At 37.2% G+C, this 25,162-nt stretch overlaps 1 protein-coding gene across 1 annotated transcript; it reads right to left on the reverse strand.

The window, feature by feature from the left end:
* Positions 1-1,298: 1,298 nt before the first annotated feature.
* LOC149205971 (syntaxin-52-like) lies at positions 1,299-24,827 on the reverse strand. The gene is made up of 6 exons (XM_089395241.1): positions 24,341-24,827; positions 2,559-2,660; positions 2,179-2,282; positions 1,981-2,081; positions 1,755-1,799; positions 1,299-1,612 (listed from the first exon to the last, which is right to left on the reverse strand). The coding sequence occupies exons 1-6, from the start codon at positions 24,556-24,558 to the stop codon at positions 1,481-1,483; spliced, it is 702 nt and encodes a 233-aa protein (XP_089251367.1). The 5' UTR covers positions 24,559-24,827; the 3' UTR covers positions 1,299-1,480.
* Between the last annotated feature and the right edge of the window lie 335 nt (positions 24,828-25,162).

A 25,162-nucleotide genomic window follows, 5' to 3' on the forward strand; every position in this document is an offset into this window, starting at 1 on the left:
GACTGGATATTGACTACCACTTTTATACATGAAAATCCAAATAATAGTTGCATTATTACTGGTTAAGAAAAGTGTCAATGAAAAAACTAACCTCTGTAAGCATTCTGTCCACTTTGTTAAGAAACCAAGAAGGCTTTGTGACAAAGCTTTCATCCATTAGCTTCCTAATTTCATAGAGCTTCCAAAAAAACCAATTTTGTCCACTATGTTATGAGACCAGGAAGCTTGTGTCCATTAAATTCACAGTATCTCAAGTTTCCGAAGATATCTAAAATAGATGCTATATTAATTTTACTACCTACTAAACTAATGCAAAGTCTAAAATGTAGAGGTTCTACTTCCATTATCTTAATAGCACATGTCGCCATATCAACGTATCGTCTGTGGTGCCATATCGACGGCTGTTATTTTGATATTTTGAAGAAATTCAAATCCAATATTATATTCGATGCCATCACATTTTACCTGATTAATAAGAACTAAGAATTTAGGCCCAGGAAAAAATCTGAAACTAAAATATAAGGAAGCCCGATGCTATATGAAACATGGTTTTGTAGAAATGAAGAGCCACATCATGCTTAAAATATTTCAACATCCCAACTAGTTTCACACAAGCAGTACAACCGATCGCATGTTATGCTAGAGCAGTCTCATATAAAAGTATAAAATGGTACTTGGAACGCTTATAAACTGCAAACACAAGATTCAGCTAAAACATAGAATCATTATTAATCATTTTGCCCATAACCATGCAAAATAGTAGCTGCAACATATTTCAAGTTAAATAAATCCCATTATTTGCACCTCATAATTGATCCAAGCAGCCAATAAATTGTTTCTTAAAGGATGCCAATTAACTGGTTATTAGATAGGCTGCTTAGTACACGAACAGAACAATTTATTGACCTCACTTTCATAATCTTTTTCAAACCTAATGTGATTTGCCATGAATGCAAACACAATGTTCATTTGCTTCTGATATGGAGTAGGCTCCTTTTAAAACGTAAAATAACCTTGGTGATATTCTAAGAGATTATTGGATAGCATTCTAAAACATCAAATAGAAGCTTGAGGTTCAGATTTTTCCGTTTTCCAAAGAATGGACGATTTACAATTTTCCAGACTGCAAGCTATAGTTTTCCATAGTAGAAATGGATCTTCAAGCATCACGATTGTAAATGTATCTAAATATTTTAACTCTCTGATCCATTGACGCAAGAACACTATGTAACGTTACACGTTGAACACGAACAATGAGTCAAAAGCCTTTGCAAGTATTAAAAGACAGACACTATTAGTGAGTCAAACTTCTTTGATTGACAAATAAATATTATTAAATTTTAATAGATTAGGAGTCAGAACAATAGGCCGACCATTCATAAACACACAATCAGGAGAAAGATCACACAATAAACTGTGCAGCAATTTAAAACATTACCAACTTCACCAAAATATAAGCACATCTGTAGCCATGCCCAAGTTACAAGTACTTAATAAGTGCCCAAATTACAACTGCCAAGATGACAAGCACAATAACCATCACCAGTAAGCACATGCAGGAGCAACTACTCTTTGCCTTTTTGCTCAGCACCGCCAATCTCCTTTGTGCGCGCTGCTCAGTAAATTAAAGGAATATTTGGACCAAACAATACAATGCAATATTAACACAAGTTTGAAGACCACCTGAAAAAGAAAAAAGAAAAAAAGAAAAAAAAATTGAGATGAGTCCAAAAATAGAAACAAATTAAACAAACCTGTAGCCGTGAGCCTGTTCCATCAACATCTTGGTCTAAGTTATCCTGTTAAGAATTACCAAACAACAACATCAGAAACTAAAAGCAGCAATTAACCCTTAAAAAGAATGTAGCACTTCCCAAAGAGTAAAAACGGGATGTTACATATTGAGTTAAGGCAAAAAAGAATTGACTCAAACAGCACAAAAGAAGAATTTATGAAATTAGATTGCATTCAAGATCATACAAGAAGCCGAGTCTGCAAATCCAATTCTTCATTGACAGCCAACGCAATGTGCTTGGTGCTTATTACAGTCTCCTCTAGTTTTCCAAGACCCTCATCTTGTTCTGCTCCAGATTTGCAGATCAGTGTTAGGAACATCACTAATATTAGAAAAGGTATCAAGAATGGCAAAATCATAAACATAACTTACTAATAATTAACCTTTCATAATTTGCCGCTGGAGTCCAACAAGACCATAATTATCCAAGCCAGCAGTTCTGTTTATTTCTGAAACGGGTTTGTTATCTTGACCAAGCAAGTCACCCCTGCAAAATACTAAACATAATAAGGACTATTTTTTTCACTTCTGTAATCATATCATTTTGATTGCAATTTATGTTCTATCCCTCAAAATTCAAGCCTTAATGCTCCCAAAATAGATATCTGTATATCCAAAAATAACCGTACCATCCAGTTTTCCTGATGTATGACATGGTCTAAAATTAGTCACATGTGAATGTAATTGTAATTGATTCCTAAAGAGTAATGCCATTATCTGAGATGATCTAACAAATAATTTCCATTTAAATGTTCATCGTCACCTGTTACCAAAACGTGACATGTTCAAAGCAGAAGCCATCTGGTTTGATTTTGACCGAAGATTGACAAGCATGTCTTGTCGTCGATGTAATTCCTTTTCCGTTCTGCATAAAGACAAGGCTTTGGTCAAATGTCGCATGTATACATTGTCAAAATGCTACACAAGTTCAAATAAAGCTCAAGAACATATCAGAGGAACTGTAGAACAACAATCAACTCCCCTACAGTTTTAACAGCCAACCTAAATACCTAAAATATGCAGCTATGTAAGTTCCTGATATTCTATAGCTAGTTGTACTTTAATCTCATTTTGTTTTAGTAATCAAGCAACTTCAAATCCATGCACCATGTGCTCCTAACAATAGCTTCATTTTTCTGGTATCTGAAACAAAACTTGTTTCTTACACTCAAAACATTTCTTGAATTGAACCTATTTTTTCAAGGAACTTTCAATTCTGAAAAATTTTGCTTATATCTACTTGGGCATTAATTTCCTGCTGATTCTTAACAAACTTAGCGTGTCTACATTGTTAAAATGCTATACAAGGTCAAATCAATCTTAGAACATATCAGAGGAACTTTGGAACAAACATCAAATCTCCTACGGTTAATGCCAACCTAAATACCTAGAGCAAGCAGCTATATAACTACTTGATATTCTACAGCTAATTGTAGTTCAATCACAGAGTTTAAGTAATCAAGCAACTACAAGAACAGGCACCCTGTGCTAATAATGGCTTCATTTTTCTGGTATCTGAAGCAGAACCTGTTTTTTACACTCCTCAAAACCTTTCTTGAGATGAACCTATCTTTCCAAGGGGCCTTCAATTCTCAACACGTTTGCTTTTATTTATTTGGGCATTAACTTCCTGCTGATTCTTAACAAATTTGTTGCGAGTAGTAAAGGTGCACCGTGAACCAAAACTAAAAGTGACCACAAAGCTGGGGTAAATCAAGGATGAAGAGAATTTCAAAGATGTGATTTTGCAGCCTTGTGAAAAAATTTGATATGCTAGACAGTGTTTGATCGTTTTAGCGGCTTGATCAGATTAAAGTATGACAGTGCACATGCATCTTTAGGTCACATCATTTAAAGGATTTTAATTTTATAGTGAAGAGCAAAGAGCCAGAAAATGTTCCCCTGTTTGCATCCAATATTTCAACAATATTACACACTGAAATTAGCTGGTTAGCAGGAACAGGAGATAGGGGAGAGATGTCGACTTAAAAACTGGCAAACAAACAAACATTAATAATACTGGAAGTACAAGAATAGGCCCGAAAGATACTAGAAAATACAGTATACATTTAAAACAAGGAATTATGGATTGTGTCCAAAAATGAAATACTAAGTTTGAAATTTCAATTGCTACCTATGAGGCCGAGAAATAAAAATGGAAATCTAATAAAAACATGAAATCTGATCAAAAGTTATAAGTAGCAGTATATGCCAAGAATAAGACATATTTGATTAAAGCTTCAAAGACATCTGAAGTTTACCTATTTTCACTACAAGAACTCAAGCAGACAAGCTCATGACAGATTGCATAAGCGGTGATCTAAAATTTGCAAGTGACCAGTGCAGACCTCCCAAGCCATGGTGAGAACATGAGTCAAATGAGCACAGAGTTTTGTTTGATCCCTGAGCTTCACAATCTCAAAATCAAATCAAAGAAAAAGAGAAGAGGAGGTCAAACTCAGTATTAAGTGCAATGCAAGGAATCATGCCAAACATATGCATTTATAAATGAGATTTTAAATTGGCATGCACATTTAATTTTGGAAAATTGTGCACCAGCTCTTAATTCATTTTTATTATCACTAAACGTAGCAATAAAAATATGTAACAACATATGCAAAATCCCTGGATTGGGTAATAGTAAGCACCATTATGGTTGCAGGTGAAGAGGATAGATCACCAGTGTTCTAGAGGTAAGGCGACAGGACAAGGCGAGGCCGGACTCATTTGTGCAGAGATAGTTCAGGAGGAAGCCTGTACCACTGCAATGGAAGACGGTGCACCTGGTATGCATGGAATCCTGAGAGTTACCATGGAAGAAAATGGCTTATAGCAATGGTAAAAGGAGATAGGTTTTACTTATAGCCGTGATGGAGGTGAGGGACTCTGTAGCTCTAAGGTAAGGGACTCTGTAGCTCTCCGCCTGCATTGTTGCGCAACTGAGAATCCACATTTTGTGAAAAAGAGAGATGAGGACCAGAACTCTGGTAGGGGATCCCAGAGAATTACCAGTTCAACAACTGCTGGCATGGATTATACTACACCTCTGCTAATTTCTGAGGTAACTGGTCTCAAGCAAGAATGTGAAGACACTGGGGCAGACGCTCCGAGAAGCAGAGGCAGAGGAAAACCACCAAAATGCCAAAGCCAAAAGGAAAAGGCGCTTTCCCAGCCTCACACTTGGATGGAGAAGTCTGAAGCCAAAGAATTTTAAAGGATTTTGCTGCCAGACACAAGGCCGCCACCAACCAGGTGTACAAATTGGAAAATATATTTCCTCAAAACATAAGAGACACCTGCAACCAAAAGATTGATAAGTAGCCAGAGAAGACTGTGCCAAACATGGGGATCTCTCAAAGCAGGGTCACCCATTATTTATTCACAACCACCCTATACTGACACAACAAGGAGATGATCACCTGTACTGTAGACAGCTAACCAGAACAGGATAATCCTATACTGGACCACATGTTGGACACTCTTCAACTTGTTGCAATTTGATTTCCGGATCCATCGCATTCATAAATGTTTAATCGACGTTTCAAACCCACTACTGTGGTTCATCATCAGGACGAAAAAGAGATGTGACAGACTGATCACGCAGGAGGTTTAGATAAATAGGTAAAGGATGGGGTAAACAGAGAAGAGCCAACAAGGAAACCCTAAAATGATAAAAAGGAAGGTATTAAAATTAAATTTAATATGATTTATGTATTATATTATGATGTTTAATATTATAAAATTTATTTTATATTATATAAGGTTAATTTTTAAATCAAGGTTATATGTTATATTAATATCTGTATTATTAATGTGTTGGAATTAATATGATCGAATTTATTTTATATCATATATGGTTAATTTTTTAAAATAAGGTTATATGTTGTATGATTATTAGATGACAAATACAACTCCCTTCTGGGAGCAATTTGTGGCTCAACTACATGACAAGGGAGTTCAGAACGAAGATATACTGTGGAGGGTGGAGGACTCAACAGCGGCAGAGGACTCCAAGTTTCAAGCCAGAAGCAACATAAAGTAGCCCATTTCTCTTGAGGAGGAGGTTTAATCTCAAGTTTTCCTTTGTCTCCCTATCAAGCTTTATGTTTATATCATCTGGTGTGTGTCATAGTATGTTTAGAACTGGTTATCTCCGCTTATAGTTTCATAGGGCAATTGGCCAGCCCACGCCACCTTCTCTTGGAAGATTGTTTATAGCATTTTAAGTTCAGACAAATGCAAACTGGCTACAGTTCTCAGCCTTTCTAATTTAAATCTAACAATGAAGATGCCAAGAACAATTGGACAGCTCAAGTCTTTATGTTTTTCACTAAGTTTCACATGGTTACCTCTGACCCTGAATGCAAGTTCCACCATATATATTAACAGACAGAATCACTTGTACTTTAAAAAAATGGCCAGGTAGAGATCAACCCTCTAAATGGTGTTTACAAGGGATGTGTGACGGGTAAGCACCAACAAGATTCATTTCCAAAGGACAACTCAAGGCAGGCCCTCTAGGCCCCTTGAGTTAATATATAGTGATATTTGTCATCCCATGGCCACTTCTCTTGTGGAAGCTAAATATTTCCTTACGTTTATTGATGATAATTCTCAATTTCTATGTGACTACACCATTAAACACATAAATGAGGTGTCTGGCAAATTTTAGGAATTCAAAACTCTTGTTGAAAGCACAATGTGCGCAAAAGATCAAGTGTCTATACTATGATGGGGGAGGTAATGCTTTCTGACAATTTCTCTGCTCTCATGGCATCTCTTGGTAGAAGATTGTCCCTATATTCAACAAAATGGTATGGCTGAGCACAAGAACATGGCTATCATGGAAATGGCCCACTATATGATTCATTCTCAGAACATGAAGCTTCATTTTTTGGAAATAAGTAGTTGTTTCAAGTTTCAATGACATTTACCATCAACCACACACCTACTGGTGCAATTTCTGATATGGCTTCTTATAAGGGCTTACGTGGGCAGAAGCCCTCTATTTCACATTTCATGTTTTTTGGATCCACCCACCTGATGGAAGGTTTAATATATCACCTGTCCAATATACTCCTCACCAAATTATAGTCACCTATAGTGACTCCTTTCAGCAGTATCATCTCTATGATTCCACTACACACTATGTCACAGCTATCTTTGATGATATTTTTGTTAATGGTCCACCAAGATCTCCTGTCACTTCTTTCTAGTGATGGTTCTAGTGATGATTATCGTCATGGCGTGCCTCTTCTTCTCTCATTGAGTTACTTGTTGATGTCTCACAGCTAGTAGTAGTGAGGCTTTCCATCTCTTCATCAAGTATCAGTCCACCATGGGTACTTCTCTAAAAGCTCCTCTTCCGCACTTACTACACAATCTGTGGGGACTTATAAAATGTTTACTAAAAATTACATAAAATGTTTCAAATTTGGTTATTTAATGAAAAAATAAATTTTGAAAGTCCAAGCCATTAAACAAAATATGCAAAGTCTGCTCGTGTATATAAGATATACCATGTAATGGTTGCCACAATCACACCCTGCTTCCGATTTCGGAGGAGATCATACATTTAAAACCAGTGTTCCACCAAGTTTCTGGGACATGGGGACGGGAGAGAAGGGAAACGCAAGAGCTGCCTATGCAAAATCTCCCCACCAATTTTTCGGAAATGTGGGGGGACGTTGGGGTCTTTAACAATGTTGCGAAAATCACGATTTTTTGACTCAGCCGATATTATCGCCCGATTTTTACAAAGTTTTTTTTCAAAAAAATCGCTGAAAAAATCGCAACCCTCCGGGACAGCTTGTTTTATAAGCAAATTGATGAGTTTTATTTCTCATTTTTAGCAGACAGCGGACTTGTTTGAGAACTGAGGAGGAGAGAAAGACGTCTACTAGGGTAGAGGAGGAGAAAAACGGGAGATTTTAGCATCCCAAGCAAGAAAACTTCATGTTTGGACCAAATTTCTTCGGCAAACCGTGGTTTCCAAGTATGGACACCAAATTTGGCCATTTTGTTTTGGTTTTTTCTTGTTTTTGCTTGGGTTTCTATAACCCATTGATTATCAATGATTTTTGGGTGGATTTGATGGTGTTTTTCTTTTCATTTTTGTTGTATAAAGCGGAGAGGGTTCATTTTGGTCAAAAATGCAAAAACTTGATTGTTAGATTTATTAGTTTAATTTTTTCTTGTGCTCTATTTTTTTGCATCATTTTTTATTGGGTTTGAATGTGCATTTTCTATTATTGTTGGATTGAGTTGAGGTTTTTTTGTCAAAAATTCAATGTGTTGTGTCATGTATATAATTTTATTTTTAATTTTTGTAACTTGCAATTCTTATTGTGCCATAAGTTCAACTTCAAACTTCATCTTACATTAAAACTCAAAAGTTCAACCAAGTTACAAACATGCCAAGGAAATTGGACCCTAAGAAATTTGGTGAGACTGATGGAGGATTTGATAGAATAAATTTGTCTTGCAAGTTGTGTGGGTAGCATATGTCAGGGGGGGTTTATAGATTGAAGTATCACTTTGCACAAATCCCTGGCCATGATATGGAGCCTTGCACCAATACAAATGTGGAAATCATCCGAAGAGCCATGAGATCATTGAAGAATTAGAGCAAACCAAAGTGACCAAAGCAGATTTGAAGAAGCAACTAGCAGGGAGTGTGTTAAGATGTGAATATGGAAGGGGCGCTGGTTCTACTTCAGCATCACTATCTACAACCAACCCTGTAGCTACCTCATCATTTTTTGTTCCTAGAACCACAGTTGGTTCACAACCATCTATCACTTCAATGCCTAAAAAATGAAAAAGAACAAGCTGACAAGTTGTTGGGCAAGTTTTTCCTTTGGAGTGATATTTCTTTCAGTGTTGCAAGGAATAATCCATTTTTTCAGCCTACTGTTGGTGCTATTGCAATTGTTGGCCCAAGATACAAAATCCCTTCTTATGATGACTTTAGAGGCTGCATTCTTCAAGATGAAAAAGTTGACTGCACCAAAAGATTGGAGGAGTTTAGAGCATCATGGGCACAAACAACATGCACTGTGATGTCAAATGGTTGGACTGACCAAAAGGGGAGAACCCTTATTAACTTCTTGATTAACTGTCCCAAGGGAGCAATGTTTATGAAATATGTTGATGCATCTTCAGATATCAAAGATGCAAAATTATTATATGATTAGTTGGATGTGTTTATTTTGGAGGTGGGTGCAGAACATGTTGTCCAAGTCATAACGGACAATGCTGCAAATTATGTTGTTGCTGGCAAGATGCTTATGGAGAGGCATCCTACTTTATTTTGGACACCTTGTGCTGCACATTGTATTGATTTGATGTTGGAGGACGAAGGAAAAATTTCCTTTATCAAAGATATTGTTGACTCATCAAAAAACATTACAAAATTTATATATAATCATGCATCTGTGCTTAGCTTGATGAGAAAATTCACCAACAACAAGGAGTTGGTGCACCACGCCATTACACGATTTGCCACCAGTTTCATATCTCTTCAATCCCTCTTGAATTCTATGTGGGATGTGAAGAGAATGTTTCTTTCAGATGAGTGTCATGCTTTGACATTTAGCGGCAAACCAAAGGGAGAGGCCATATGCAGATTAGTTTCATATCAGGAAAACTTCTGGGCGGGAGTGCAAGAGATGTGCAGCGTTACTGAACCTTTGGTAAAGATTCTTTGATTAGTTGATGGTGAGAAACCCGCAATGGGCTATTTGTATGAGGCCATGGACAGGGCCAAAAAATCCATTCAGGCCTACTATGATGATAAGGGAGATGAGGGGTTTCAGAAACAACTCCTCCTATGGGAAGTGATTGATGAACGATGGAACAACACACTCCATCATCCCATTCATGTTGCAGGGATCTACCTGAACCCCGCATTTTCTTACACATGTGGGTTCTTATTTCATACTGAGATCATGGATAGATTCTTAACCTGTGTTCAGAGGATAGTGCGATCTTCAGCAGAACGTGCAAAAATCTCCAAAGAAATGGAGATATACAGGATGGCAAGTGGCACATTTAGCTTTAAGATGGTTGTGGTTGATAGGAAGACTAAAATGCCAAGTTTTTTTTAGTTTGTTTCAAATTTCATTATCTCTTCAAGTTCATAACTTCATACTTTGCTTCAAATTTCAAATTTCATTTTTTTCTTATGTTTATCTTATTTGTAATTTTGTTGTAGATGCATGGTGGGCTCGCTATGGTGCCAGAGTACCCCATCTGCGAAAGTTTGCCATTCAAATCCTCAGCCAAACATGTAGCTCTTCAGGATGCGAGCGCAACTAGAGTGTATTTGAAAAAATACACAACAAGAAGCACAACAAGTTAAACTTAAAACTTAAAATATTCCAAATTTCCAATTAATTTTTTGAATTCATTAAATAATATTTTTTTATAATTATTATTGTATGATCTTTGTAGAGGTTGGAGTCCCAGCAACTTAATGACATGATCTACGTTTACTACAATCTTTGATTGTGGGTGAGGCAGCTTGAGAGGATACCTGATATGGAGAACATCTCATTGGATGGGATTGACACCACAGCAGCATGTAAGGTTGAGGCCGAGAGGCCTCTCATGGAGTCTATCAATGGTTTGTTAGAGCAGGAGATAGCGGAAGGCGAGGAGGAGGAGGAGGAGGAAGAGGAGGTGACACCACCTACCCAGGTTACCCTCACCTCCTACCCAGGTTACCCCTGCCACCAATAGAAGACATGGTCTACTTCCTGTAGCTTTTAGTTCTTCAACTTTTAGAGCACAGCAAAGCCCACTGCCAACTCCACCGACATCTACATCTAGAGGGAAGGGGAAAGTTATTGCATTATCTCGCAAGAGGGGCAGAGGAAATTAGTAGTATTAGTTATTTGGTTCATTTCATTGTATATGACATTGTGACTCATGATATGAGATACATTATTATATTTTTTGTTGATATTTTGAGGCTGAGTTGGGACTCAGGAGTCAGGACTTACCATTCAAGGCATGATTCACTATTATGTGTGATGTAGCACTAGAAATGATATTACACATCTTATATATTAGTTTTTTTATCATATTTATGTGTCAATGTATTTATTTTATGTTGTATATGCTTTAGATATTAACAAAAAAAAATTAAGATTTTTGTATTTTACGATTTTTACCAACTTTTTTCCGATTTTTCCCCCTCACCAATTTAATCCCAATCGCGATTTTTGCAACATTGGAAATAACATAAGGGACCCCGGCAAAAATAGTAAAATACTAAAAATTTACACGTATATCATTGAAATTTTATAATTTAATTGTCTTTATCATTATATAACACTTACATCATGAAGGATAAATCGATGAATCATATAATTGAAACAAATTTAAAACGAAAAGCATGATACAATTATACATGTAACTGTAACATTGTACAATGAAAATAAAAGTTTATACCATATTGAAGTTCCAACTGTGAATACTGAATATTGAAATAAGAGTAAAGTCTGATACATCAAGATTCAATTTTTTATAGAATCAAGTCTAATATATCATATATCAAAATTCAAAACAAACTAAAGTCTACAACTGAAGTCAAACAGAAAAGCAAACAACATAAGAACATATCAAATGACAAATGAGCATAACTGCTCAAGGTAATGCCCAAATATGAAATAACCAAAAAAACCCTTCCCCCCAATCGATTCATAGTATATTTATAATATTTTAAAAAAAAAATTAGGGATTTGAATTTTTTTAATGATTTGACCCTGAGTTTTTTTGGAAACGCGGGAAGCATTTCCTTTTTTGGGAGGAAACATCCCCCTTTCGAGTTTCCTCATGTTTCCGACGTCCCCAGAGTGCAAGGAAGCACGGGGACATGTCTCCCAGGTGGGGGGACGCGTCCCTGAGGAACAATGTTTAAAACAATCTTTTGATTCTATATCTTACTGCCATATTTACAGCGAAAGGAACATTGTGGCGGACATTTTGTCTAAGGCAGACACTCGACAGGATTTGAGTACTCAGAAGATTTCAGAGCATCTAGGAGGAGACTTGCAGGAATACTATCATCATCCTTTCATAGAAGGATAATTGCCTTCGATGGATATACATATGATCTTTTTTGTACTTGTATAGTGATATTTTCATGATCTGCTCTTGTATGGACTATCTTAGTGATAGCAGTCATGATATTTTGGTTTTTTCTCTGTCAGACATTCACATGACTCTAGACTATGACAGCACCTATTATTTATGTTGTGCTGCGATATTTTGTCAGGACTCGGCACTTATATGTGCATACTTTCACTTTGTGACCATATAGCCAGTTATTTATGGGTTTGTTTGGCTCTTGTCTGTTTTTTCCTGGACAGCCTTTGAGAATGCATGAAATGCATCTACAGCATGTAACTTTTTCATTTTAATGGAAAGCTACAATTCTTCCGAGGAAAAAAATATACCATGTAATGGTGATTATATCAAAATGGCACCTGATGCAATACACATCAAAAACAAAATATAGAATCCATGGGGCTCTAAACGGCCTTTAGAGCCAAAAACATGCTACAAGCTACTGGCCTACTAAAAATCACTGACCACACAATCAATCATCAAACCATCACCACTGCTAGATATGGGATCCTTAGCATAAGCCACTAAATCATTGTATGGTCACTCTAAATCACAACTCTTCAAGAATCAAAGCCGCTTCAAAACCCCAAATGCTCACAAATGCTCAATGAGAGAGGTGTGGGGCAAATAGAGGTGGGCAGGTCTCTTTATAGTGTGCCTTGTTTAGGGCTGCTAGGAATTAGGGTTTAGGTATTATATATTAAAAAAAAAAATTGACTTTCCTAAAAAAATGTGGAATGTTGGAGTCTTGGACCAAATAGGCCAAATACATGCAGAATCAGCCGAATTGGACCAGTTAAATAGTAAATACCAAACAGGTCCCTAAACCAAGCAGAAGGTCAAGTTGACTCAGTTGGGGTCAACTGGCTCAACTTGGCCAAGTTCCAGTCCAAGTTAGCTGAGTTTAAAAACTACGGAAGGAACACTGTTTTTGGGTAATGCAAAAATACAATTGGAAGATAAAAAGAAGATAGTGGGAATAATGAAGATGATGTCAAAAACTTATTGTTGTCCACTTCTCTGCAAAAACCCCAGTCCTCAGGAACTTCACTCTTTGAAAAATTCATAAACTCTCATTTAGAGGCCCCTCATAACCTATAGAGAAATAATTGGCACGAAGGAGGAAAAAGGGCAAACTTTGCAGGTACATACTCTTTAGAGCTGGGCTGGATTGAAAGTTGAAACCTATTTGTTGAAAGTGCTTGATTAACTGTTTCATGGCTTCCACTATCAGAAAATGTGGAAAGTAGAAATCAAGCTCGAGAAAGTTTTATCAAACAAGCAATCCTAGAGGTTTATCTCATCAAGTATGAAGAAGAATAAAAACAAAATAAAGGTAGGAGGAGCATCCATAAACAGGACAGGTAAGAGTAGCAATGTATATGGAGGATAAAGCAAATTCAAACTGTAGTGATGGTTAAGGAAAGCTTCAGATGCATGATTGAGATAGATGCCCTCAATCAAGATCTAGGAATCAGTTTGAAACTTTGAATAGTGGATTCCCTGATTTCCAGATCCAACAGAACTCCGTTCTGATTAGAATTTAAACAATGATAAACCAAAGAATATTCACTCTCAGACTAATTACCTGCAGCTGGCAGCCTCCCAATGTTGAACTTTGGTATCAAACATTCATAAAAGAGATGAAAGATGTAGAGATATTACACTTTATTTCATATTGCTAAGACTTTGGATTCCTAATATTTTATCTCGTGTCACTTATTCTAATACCCCCTTTTAACACAAAATACTAAAGAATTTATTTCCCCTTGAATACAAAATTCATAACTGAAGAATGATTACAAAACTTTAAAGGTTTTCCAACAGTGCAATGTTGCTCGAGTTCTAACTTCTAAGACTTCTGTAAGTACTCAATCTGATTCACATCTCCCTCTCTTTGAAGGTAGATATCTAATTAATAGCCCTAGACAGATTGCCATCACCCTCCTTTTGCAACAAAGGTAAGCTACAATTGAACTCTATGTCAAAAGGTTCAGCAAACTTCAACCTTGAGGTTCAAAATATTCACAATCTAAATCATCACCTAAATCTAAACCCATAGCCATCTTACAAGCTTCCTTCTTTTCTTCCTTGTGTTTAATTACATTTGCACATGTTTAATCTCCTTTACACTACTATTGACTCAGCCCATGTTATCTTGATTTGTTCTAAAGGGGAAATCTTCTCCTTAGCTAGTTTATGTTTCTTCTCCAGGAGCTTTAGCTTTCCATCATACTCCATAATTGTAAGAAGAATATGGTTATCAAGCCAATATTAAGCTTCTTGCTACATCTTTAAAAAGTGTTCCAGCTTTGACCTAGTAAATGTGTTCAACAAGAGATTGTCCTTCACTTGTAGTTACTACCTTCTTTGGTAGATGTTCATGGCGAGAAGGCCATCTTTGGCAAATTTACCCAGAGTGGAAGTCATATCTGATAGTTAAGTCACAGGGTTCGGCGAACCTGAAGCTTCAGGTTCGAAATTCGGCGAACCTGTAAAAAAATTTGAAGTTCGTTCAGGTTCGGCGAACCTGAAAGCCGAACCTCAAGCCGAATTCGAACCTAAACGAACTCTTCGAACCTCAACGAACTTAATCGAACTTGAACGAACCGAATCGTGGACTTAAACGAATTTTTGAGGTTCCATGGTTTTCTGGACGGTTTTCTGGGTTCGGCGAACCTGAAGCTTCAGGTTCGAAATTCGGCAAACCTGTAAAAAAATTTGAAGTTCGTTCAGGTTCGGCGAACCTGAAAGCTAAACCTCAAGCCAAATTCGAACCTAAACGAACTCCTCGAACCTCAACGAACTTAATCGAACTTGAACAAACCGAATCGCAGACTTAAACGAATTTTTGAGGTTCGATGGTTTTCTTGACAGTTTTCTTGACGGTTTTAGAGGAAAAAACAAGGGCCGCATACCGCTTTTTAGCACTTCTTCCTGCCAAATAATTCTTTATAAACAATCGTTGGCTACTGTTTTAGCATACACTGTCGGGTTGATTGAGGCTGAGTGTTTGTTTGTAGTGAGTTTGCAGACGTTTGGGCACGCAATGTGAGCTCAGCCCAGGCTTGCAGTTGCTGCTTGAGGCTTTGAGAAGTGGCACGACACTGCACGCAGACCACCGACGCACCGCGGCACCAGTGTGCAGTGTGCACACAGCACCCGAAGTATTCATTAGATTTTGTATGCTCTCGCTCAATGCATTTTCTGGTCACCAGTACCACATTACAAGTTACAACATTAGGGTTGTCATGCTGGAATATAGCTTAGAATTTTAGTAGTATTTCTTGTTACTGTATATTTCTTTTTTTTTTTCTCATCAGACATTTGCTTGCAGAGATATCAAGTTTCACGTCCAATTTCACTCTCGTGCAAGTTGCAACTAGTGTTGGCATTTCTTCTACATTGGGGTAATTATTCACAAAAATTCCCTTCCCCAAGACTTGTTATTCATGCTTATAATACTTCGAAGTTTATGCCAGGCTTTAGAGTTAAGCCCCTAAAACTTCAAGGCTAATTATCTTTTATTTTTTTCTCATCTTGCCACTGCAATTTATTTTCAGTTTATAAAATGTTTATCCATGGGTTTTTATTGCCTATTATAGTATCAGCCTATCAGGGAATGCTCTTCGGAAACTTGTATTACGTTAATGGGATTGTCCCATTAACTTCTCTTTTGCTTAGTTTTTCATTCATATATTCCTCCATTAAATTTAACACACTCAGGGTTATAGTCTTTAACCTTAATGGTTGGACTACTTTTTATCATCCCTATCACAATATCTAAGCCATTATTATTTTATGATTATGTTCTTCCCAGTATTTTATGATAACCCTGGTTAGAGCTTAAGGGAAGGAAGGAGATTTCATAGTCTCAGAAACTATTCCAGGACACCATAAGATAGGTGTATCACACTGTTATTATTAATATTATTAATTTACATTCACATGCACACAGCATATAGAGGGAGGGGAAAGCTGAGACAGCATACATATTTTGTTAGTATAGAGGCCACTATCTCCATGGACTCCCCAGTGGTCTTTCAAATTCTTCCAGGAATACTTTTTTGCAGCGTTTTAGCATTGCAAAAAAGTTGAGATTGTTAGCTTCAAGAATTTGATGTTCATCTTTGTGTCTGCATTGTCAAATTCAAGGCTAAGATAGATAGATGTATCCCATAGTTATTATACATGTTATTATTTACACATACATGCACATAGAGCCCTGGAGGGGAAGGCTGAGCCTTGAATACTTCCTGAGGCAGTGAGGCCTATCAAATTCCTTGAAGCAGCAATTTTTATGCTCCTTATCAACTTCTTCCGAAGACATATTTTTGCCGTTTTACCTTCAAGAATTTGATACCCATATGATATATCTGTGTCTTCGTTAACAGATTCAAGGTTAAGAATTAAGATAGATAAGCCTATTCATGTTATTATTTGCACTCACATGTATATAGAGGCCTGGAACTTAGGGAGGGCTGGAACATGGTTTCTTGCTTATCAAAGATGCCAAGCTGTTAGAGCCTAATGCATACTCTGTCTTCATTTTTGTTTTAGTAGCCTCGAGGAAGAGGATATAACTTATTATGTTCTTTAATTCTATTATCAGATTCATTCACCATGGTCTCCTTGAAGTTTTTATACTATACAGTGTACACATGCATCCAGCTTTTCTTTTAAATTTGTTTTTAATCATCTCAGAAAACAACCTAAAGTTATTTTCATGACGATACAAAGGTCTAAGACTCTTTTAGCTCCTCCTATCATATTTTCATCGAAGTGCAATCCGAAAGATATGCCTTTTACCATCCGAGAGCTTCATTATAAATTTCCACGCTTTCTGCCTGAGCCTGTTTTCATTTCTCAATCCGGTTTGAACAATTTTCATTCATTTAGTTTTTCAGTTTTTATTGAAGTGTTTAAAAGCGTGTTCTTCTTTATTGTTGGATTTTTTTTATAATGCATGAATAGGAGCAGCTCTATGCTTCATTGGCTATGTTTCTGATTTGTTTGTTGACAATAGAGATCAGACTAGTGGTTTTATAGTGCTGCAGCCTGCATTATTCAATCAGATGGTTTGACTTACAACTGTTGGGTGTGCACACAACGTAGCTTACCATAGTAGAAGTAAATAAAAGTAATAAAAGTGATTCAAAACCCAAAATGATATATCAGCTGCAAGGCTACAATATAGCAGAAACTAGAAGCACAACTAAATGTCATATATATTAAGTAACAAACACTGAATCGAATTTAACCTAACTTAGTTAGTAACTTAGTATAAAGAACGCTCATCTGAGATTCTGAGAAGAGGTGTTAATTTGAAAGCCAGATTTCCATGCTTATAGTTATCATTTCTTTTTTCTGTTTATTGACTGTTTGTAGTCATTGCTGAAAGTTTGAAACTAGGCACACATAAATGCCATATAAATAAGTAAAAAGCATTGGATCAATTTTAACTTATTTTAATTTAGTATAAAGGATAAGCATCTGAGAAGAGGCGTTAATTTGAAATCCAGAGGATTTCCATGTTTCTCATTTCCTTATTATGCTTATTGGCTGTTGGTAATCATTGCTGAAACTTGAAAGCAATGCCTTTAAATTTCCTATTTCCACATAACAGTAAAAAACAATAATACATTTTAAAGTTTATATAAAACTGTTGATAATCAAGTGCATGCATGATGCATTTGCAACCTGCTTAAATGTCTTCAATCCATCCACCATTGTACTCAAAAGTCAAAACTAGTGTTTTGTTCTCTTTAGACAGTGACATCCCAGATCAGTTTCAGTTTTGATAACTTCCATATGCATGTAATAAGATTTAAAAGTGATCCATATTAAAAGATAAGTCAAACACCCTATCAGGGTTCTAGGACCTAGTATGATTCAATAGATTTTTTTACTTTTTACTTTTTAATCAAAATATCTAAGTTTTATTTGTATTTGAAAATTGAATTTCACTATTTTATCATTTATTTAAATTCGAATTTTAATATGCCATTGCCAACAAAAATGCAGACATATTTGTCATGGCACCTCCAAAGTCAACGGCAGAAGGATGGAAATATGTGGAGAAATTGGACGGGCCTCATGGGAGGCATTTGAAATGCAAGTTATGTAATAATGAATTTTTTGGATCTTTAACTAGAGTCATGGACCACTTACTTTCTGTCACTAATGGCAAAAGAGGTGGCGTTGAAGGTTGCAAGAATGTGTCTGCACTGTGCAGAGCTCAAGGAGACACTTCAGAAAGATTATGACAATATACAAAAGGCTAAGAAAGTGAATGAAAACAAAAGAGAACATGTTCAAACAGAAATTGCAATGAATTACAATTCATTATCTGCACTTTCTTCAAGCACGGTTGGTGTTGGGAGTTCATCTCAGTCAAAGATCAGTAAATCAAGTGGGACAGCTACATTAAATACTCTTTGGAAGCCCATGCAGAAACAAGAAGTTGATGATGTTGTAGGTGATATGTTTTTTGAATGTGCAATTCCATTTAATGTGGCAAAAAGCCCTTACTTCATCAACGCATGTAAGATGATGGCAGGTTTTGGTAAAGGATATCTCCCTCCTAGTTCTGAGACCTTAAGGACCACTATTTTGAAGAGGTCAAAAGAAAGAGTTACAAACAATTTGCAGAAGATCAAAGACTCTTGGAAGGAAACAGGGTGGACAATTTTATCAGATGGCTGGTCAGATATGAATCATAGACCTCTTATTAATGTGTTGGTTTATTGCCCTAAAGGGGTACTTTTTTTGAAAGTAGTTGATGCATCAGGGAATAAGAAGACCTCTGAATTTATTTTCAAGATTTTAGAGGAAGCTATTCTTGAGGTTGGAGAAGAAAATGTGGTCCAGTTTATAACTGATAGTGCTTCAAATTGTGTTGGAGCAGGAAAAATGGTCATGGATAAATACAGAAAAATATATTGGACACCTTGTGCTGCCCATTGTCTTGACTTATTGTTACATGACTTGGCAAAGTTTCCATGGATTAACGAGACAGTTCGAAGGGGGAAACAAATTTCTCACTTCATATTTAACCATCAACTCACATTGAGCTTGTACAGGAATAATGCATCTAGAGAGTTGCTCAAGCATTGTGACACCAGGTTTGCCACATATTATATTACTATCAAAAGGCTAGTTGAAGAAAAAGGGAGTATAAGAGGTGTTTTTAGCAACAATGAGTGGGAAAAGTCTCATCTTTCAAAGGAAGCTAAAGGAAAGGAGTTGGAACAGGGGATTTTAGGGAATGCTTTTAGGGACAATGCTCAAAAGGCCTTAAAAGTATGTGAACCAATTGTTGATATGCTTCGCATGGTTGATAGTGATACCCCTTCCATGGGATTTGTTTATGAGGGCATGGATCATGCTAAAGAAGCCATTGCAAAATCTTTTAATAATGAGGAAAATGAGTACATTGCAATATGGGAGATGATTGATGAAAGATGGAAGATGTTGCATAGTCCTTTACATGCAGCAGCTTGTTATTTGGATCCTAGACTCTTTGGGATAGAAAGAACAAATGATGCAGAAGTCATGAATGGCCTTTATGATGCAGTTGAACGGTTGGTCCCTAATATAGAAGAATGCAGGAGAATTAGAGAGCAGCTCCAAGCATACAGGTTGGAAGAGGGAATATTTGCAAGGTCTAGTGCAGTACAAGATAGGCCCAATATTCCTCCAGGGAGATGGTGGCAGTTTTATGGATCAGAGACTCCTGAATTGCAACGTTTTGCAATTCGTATTTTGAGCTAGGGATCAAGTGCCTCTGCTTGTGAAAGGAACTGGAGTAGCTTTAATCATATCCAGTCCAAGAAAAAAAACAAATTATTGTCTACAAGGTTGGAAGACCTTGTTTATGTTCGCAGTAATTTGAAGTTGGCCTTGAGTAGTGTGGCCAAAGATGCATCTAGTTCCTCCGAGCCATGGTTTGATGATGATTTAGAGCCAGAAGAAGATGATATTAGCACTGATGGTGACTCACTAGATGATCCAAATGTTGGAATTCCATCTATTGATGACTTTGATGATCAGCATTCTAGTGCCTTTACTATGCCATATGCACATGATGATTGAGAGCTTTTTGATCATACTAGAGTCTAGTAGGCCATAATTTTATGGATTATAACTATTTGGCAATGGTCTTTATGACTTCCATATTATATTAGCATTGATGATGACTCACCAGATGAGCCAAATGATGGAATTCCATGTATTGATGACTTTGATGATATTTAAAATTTTGAAATTTGAAGATGTCCTACAATGATGTGTATGTTTAAATTTTGATCATGTTTTGATTATGTGATTTTTTAAAAGATTACTAGTATTTGACATTCATTTAAATTTTGAAGACTGAAAATTATGTCATTTCTTTTTGCAAACTACTATTGTGTATGTTTACATTTAACTAGATGTTAGAATGATTACATTATTCATGTATGTTTACTAATAAGAATTTGTGTTCATGTGTTTATGGATTGATTTTAAATTTTCTATTATTTTGTCATATATAGATATATATATATATATATATATATTGAAAAATATGTATAGTCGAACCTAATGTCGAACCTCATTCGAACCTGATCGGAAAATTCGAATTCGAATCGAACTTAATCGTTGTCGAACTCGAATTCGAACTCGAACCGTGTGACATAGTCTGATAGATGTGCCCAGCACAAGTTATTAGTATGCAAGCAACTGAGAAGGAACAGGCTCCACTTGGCTGATGAATGTGCTCAGCATGGAATTTCATTGACACGGGACAGAGGTTATCCAGACAACTTGTTATCATATCAGTGTATTCTTACACAAGGTGATTAGTGACTCTCTCCATGTAGCATATGGTGGGGTTATAGCTTATAAGATGTTCCTCAACAATCTGGCACAAAATAAGTGTTTGAGCAAGAGGCCTTTTTTATGGTCTTAATTGATTTTATGAAAATCTCCATTTGAATGTTCAGTTTTTATCATGTAACACCTAACTAAATGTGGTGAATTTGATAGATTAGAAGCAGATAGTACGAATTAAAATTTCTGTTTCCATTTTGAATTAGTTACTGGAGATTGCTTGATCATCCAAATAGTACGCAATGTCATGCCAATTATGGTTTGATAGATTAGAAGCAAACAGTACGCATTTAAATTTGTATTTCCATTTTGGATAATTAATTGGAGACGGATCATTTCTCGCAGAGCATCACATCAAGTAACACCAATGAGTTGGGAGTCCTAACAAGTGCAATCGGAGAAGATTTTGCCTTGGTTTCAGCATGTTCCAAAGGGCAGGCCCGGGATATTACACATTTAAAAATAGAGCAGAGTTTGGTTAATTGTTTGATAGCTATCCCCGTCATGAGAGGCAGCTCCAAGAGTTGTGTTATTACTGGCTAGAATAAGTTTAAACTGCATTCAAATTAAAACTATAACCATATACATGACAGGGACAGGTGCTTTTCTAATGCTTAGTTGTTTTCATTGATTCTGGGAACAAAGAAAAGGACAAGATCCAAAATGTGGACAAATTAAATGTTTTTCTGACATTCAACTGGACCTTGTGACTATTCCTAAAAAAGGATCAAGTATGCATTGCACTCGAAAAGAAGAGAGCCAAATATACTTGTGTTAAAATTGGCAACTAGGGCCAAACTCCATGTGGGTCATCTTATTTATGGCAATTGATATTTTTATTGGATCCCTCTCATCGAGAGGTGTAGGATTGATCAAAAGATCATCCGATTCCGATAAGTATTCATGGAGTTATGAATTTATTTGTGTTATAAGACAAATTGTCAAGTCGGCCAGCAACTTGTGTAGGCTGAGAAGCCCAATAGTCATGTCTATTCATCATCTACGTTCTAGTATAAATAGAAGAGGACTTGAAGTCATTTGTGACACACATATACTCTTCATGTGATCTCCTCCTCTCCACGTCTTTGGGTTTTGGTGAAGGAGAGACACTAAGAGTGTACGCTGGCCTAGTATGATGCCCTAGCTGCAGTATGATTATCCTAGCAGAAAAGATAGAAGCCCTTATACACAGTCAAACATGGAGGCCCTAATACACTTATACACAGTCAAAGATGGAGGCCCTAATACACTTATACGCAGTCAAAGATGGAGGCTCTATTATGCTGTCCAAGTGGCCCTTATACATTGTCAAGGAGGAGCCTTAATACACTGCCTATAGAACCCTAAACACAGTCCTATCACGCAGTCAATAGAGACTTGTTCATGCAGCAAAGGAGACGTGTTCACGAAGTCAAAGGAGACCTGTTCATGCAGGCAGACCAGATCTCGTATGGCATGATAAAGCCCACACATCTCTGTAGTCTCAGCATAACACTTGATAAATGAGGACACAGCATATAGATGCAAGGATCTCGGATAGAGGTATATTCTCGACATACCTGTAGGTGCTAGATCTCGGTTGATATAGCAGAGAGGATCTTGGATGAGGTGGCATGAAGTCTGGACAATCTCGGCATAACAAGGAGCAGTCTTGACATCAAGATCTCGATGGCACTCCTGTAGCAGACTAGTCATTGGACAACAATGATAGATCTACTCTCTCAGCTCGATGAAGATAATGTTATACACTGTCTCTTCCATATATATATTACAGTCTTGCCATGACCTGATAATGAAACAAGGGTCCGATGAAGAGATCCTCGGCATACATATAGAAGGAGACTATATCATCACCGCATGAGGCAGTGTAAGAGTGATAATGATCATAGTCTTGATCATGACTGTAATTATAAATCATGATCATACATAGATGTGATCTCATAGTCTCAGAGGAACTCAGTGCAGCAAGTGATCCTAGTGATACTACGGTAAAGGCCTCTATGTTGCAGCAGTGATGAAGATCTATGTTGCAGCAGTGATGAAGATCATGGTGTTGCCGCAGTGATGAAGATCATGGTATTGCAGCAGCGATAAAGATGCAGCATGATGGGCATGTTAGTAAAGACGCAGCATGATGGGCATGTTAGTAAGGAGCAGCATGATGATGGGGGCAGCAAAGTGACACTGTATGATGGGAACAACATAGTGATGGGAGCAACTCAGTGACCAGGTGTAGCACAATGATGGGTGCAACATGAGTACGAGCTGCAACACTATGAAAGGTGAAGCAGTCACCTTGAAGAATCAGTTGAAGCAATATGTCTTCCACTGATCTCATGCAGATATCAAAAGTCAAAGTGTTGACTTCTATTGTAAATGTAGTATCTCCCTCTCTTTCTCTGCTGAATTTTAAAGAACATAAAAGAAGATTCATCAAGGGTTTCCCCACATTGGGGTTTGTCCCTGGCTAGGGCCACATCTTGTGTCCTCTTGTCTTGGCTTGTCTTCTGCGATTTATGTTTATGTTCTATCTACAGTTTACTTTAATACTTTAATGCTGATGTGATTGCTAATCTGAAAAAGATATTGTGCTAACTGAGAAAATTGAAATAAATTGCTCTAGCATGTAACATACCTAAAATTAACAACTTGACTGTCCACATTTGGACACAAAGCAGTAAATGACCGACAAAAAGAAAATGAGCAGCTGATGTGAAAAAATTGAATTGAAAAACGATTCTCTTTAGGCCACTCAAATTTAATATAAAATAGCATCTGACCAAAATGATCTTCATCAAATGGGCCAGGGATTCTTCTTTGAATTCCCATGGAGTCATAACAGGACCTTGGTATAATGCATGGGTTTCACTAGCTGATAACTCTATGTTGAAGCCAACATCAGCTCTGACTTCTAACCTATGAAATCCATGGCAATTAAGAGCCATTGCAAATCAGAGATGACAGGGCACTAATTTGGGTAACCATAGTTAAAGACTAGACCAAATTTGAATTTTAAGCATATGGAGCGAGTCGGCGAAGGAGCACGGGGGCGTGGTCTAAAGGACAATTGGGCAATCTCTTCTTGGATTGAAAAACTGAATAATCAGCTAACCCTATCATCCTGTGGAGACGCTATCACGCTCATCTGGAATCCAATCAAAATAGGACATCGTCAATGGATCAATGTACATTTCATCTAACACTAGTCGGGTTGAGCCATCGTGGATCATCTTGATAACCTGAGAATATCACCTGAAAACCCATGAATCAAAGTCCAAAAGACCTACGGGTGATGCATTAGAAAATCAACATTATGCCCCTACAGGTGAGTTGAATCCCCGTCCCCAAAATAACTCCAGATGGCGGTACAAGATCATTATAACTGAACCAATTGTTACCCCCTCCAAACAAAATACCCAAAAACAAAATTCAGGTTGTGGGCAGATGGGATCACCACAGATCCTGAATTTTCAATCTCACGGGGCACAAAATCATGAAGAAAAAAGGTTGAAAAATGACAAATTCCCAAAAATTACTTACATGGGTTGTCTGGAAGGAAGCTTGGGGAGAAGATTCTCTAAGCTGTCGAGCCTGGTGCCGAGGATGGTAATCTTACGCCTGATCGCCGACAGATGACGCTGCGTTTCAGGTCCTGATGGGGGCAATGAACTGCGCTCCCCTAATCTCGCATTTATGTCATCTGCGAGTTTCGACGCCTCGTTGAATTCCTTCATCCATGAGTCCGATGAAGACGCCATTCCCTCCTCACTATTGAATACTCTTCAATTCTCTTCAATGCAAAAGAAATTTCCTCTCCTTCCTCCTCTTGATATCCTCTTGATATCTGTCGCAGGGATAGCTATCCCCTGTAGCTTTTCTGCACCTTGCAAGCACGTTTTATCGACCCTTGTCCCTCCAGATCGTCACAGCTAACCAACACTTAACTTTTAGGTTTCCCCCTTTCAATTTTTTCCCGGAATAATTCTTTGATTTGATCAAGATGTATCAAGAAAGAAGGAGGATGTATACCCATTTAATGTGGGAGAGCTACAAGTGGGACCAGCCATTGTTTAGCTTTCCCTCTAATTTCTTGCAGCCAAATTATTGCCATCCTCGTGGACTGCGCTCACTCTGCATCCATCCAGGGCATTTTCTTAAATGGTTTTATGCTTCTGAATTAAGGTTATCTGTTATTGTAGTCCACATTTTTATAAACGTAAGTTTGGTTGGGTTTCCCTTCGTACAATCATTTCCAATTAAACCTAGTCTTGTCCTAATGGACGCCATAACCAAACCTTGACCTTGGCTTATAATGTAAGTGTGGAAATTCTAAAGTCACGGTGGCTTATGGAAAGCCAAAGC

The sequence above is a fragment of the Pinus tabuliformis genome, chromosome 1_2, assembly GCF_031772625.1.
Source record: "Pinus tabuliformis cultivar Carrire ecotype Pingquan chromosome 1_2, CPIR1, whole genome shotgun sequence".
In the NCBI taxonomy this organism is placed as follows: Eukaryota; Viridiplantae; Streptophyta; class Pinopsida; order Pinales; family Pinaceae; genus Pinus; species Pinus tabuliformis.

Excerpts from the sequence above, each read along its gene's own strand:
- LOC149205971 (XM_089395241.1), bottom strand. The coding sequence starts at position 24,558 with ATGGCGTCTTCATCGGACTCATGGATGAAGGAATTCAACGAGGCGTCG. Across the intron at positions 2,661-24,340 it reads CTTCCTTCCAGACAACCCAT|AACGGAAAAGGAATTACATC; the intron begins GTAAGTAATTTT and ends GTCTTTATGCAG. Across the intron at positions 1,613-1,754 it reads GAACAGGCTCACGGCTACAG|CGCGCACAAAGGAGATTGGC; the intron begins GTTTGTTTAATT and ends TTTACTGAGCAG.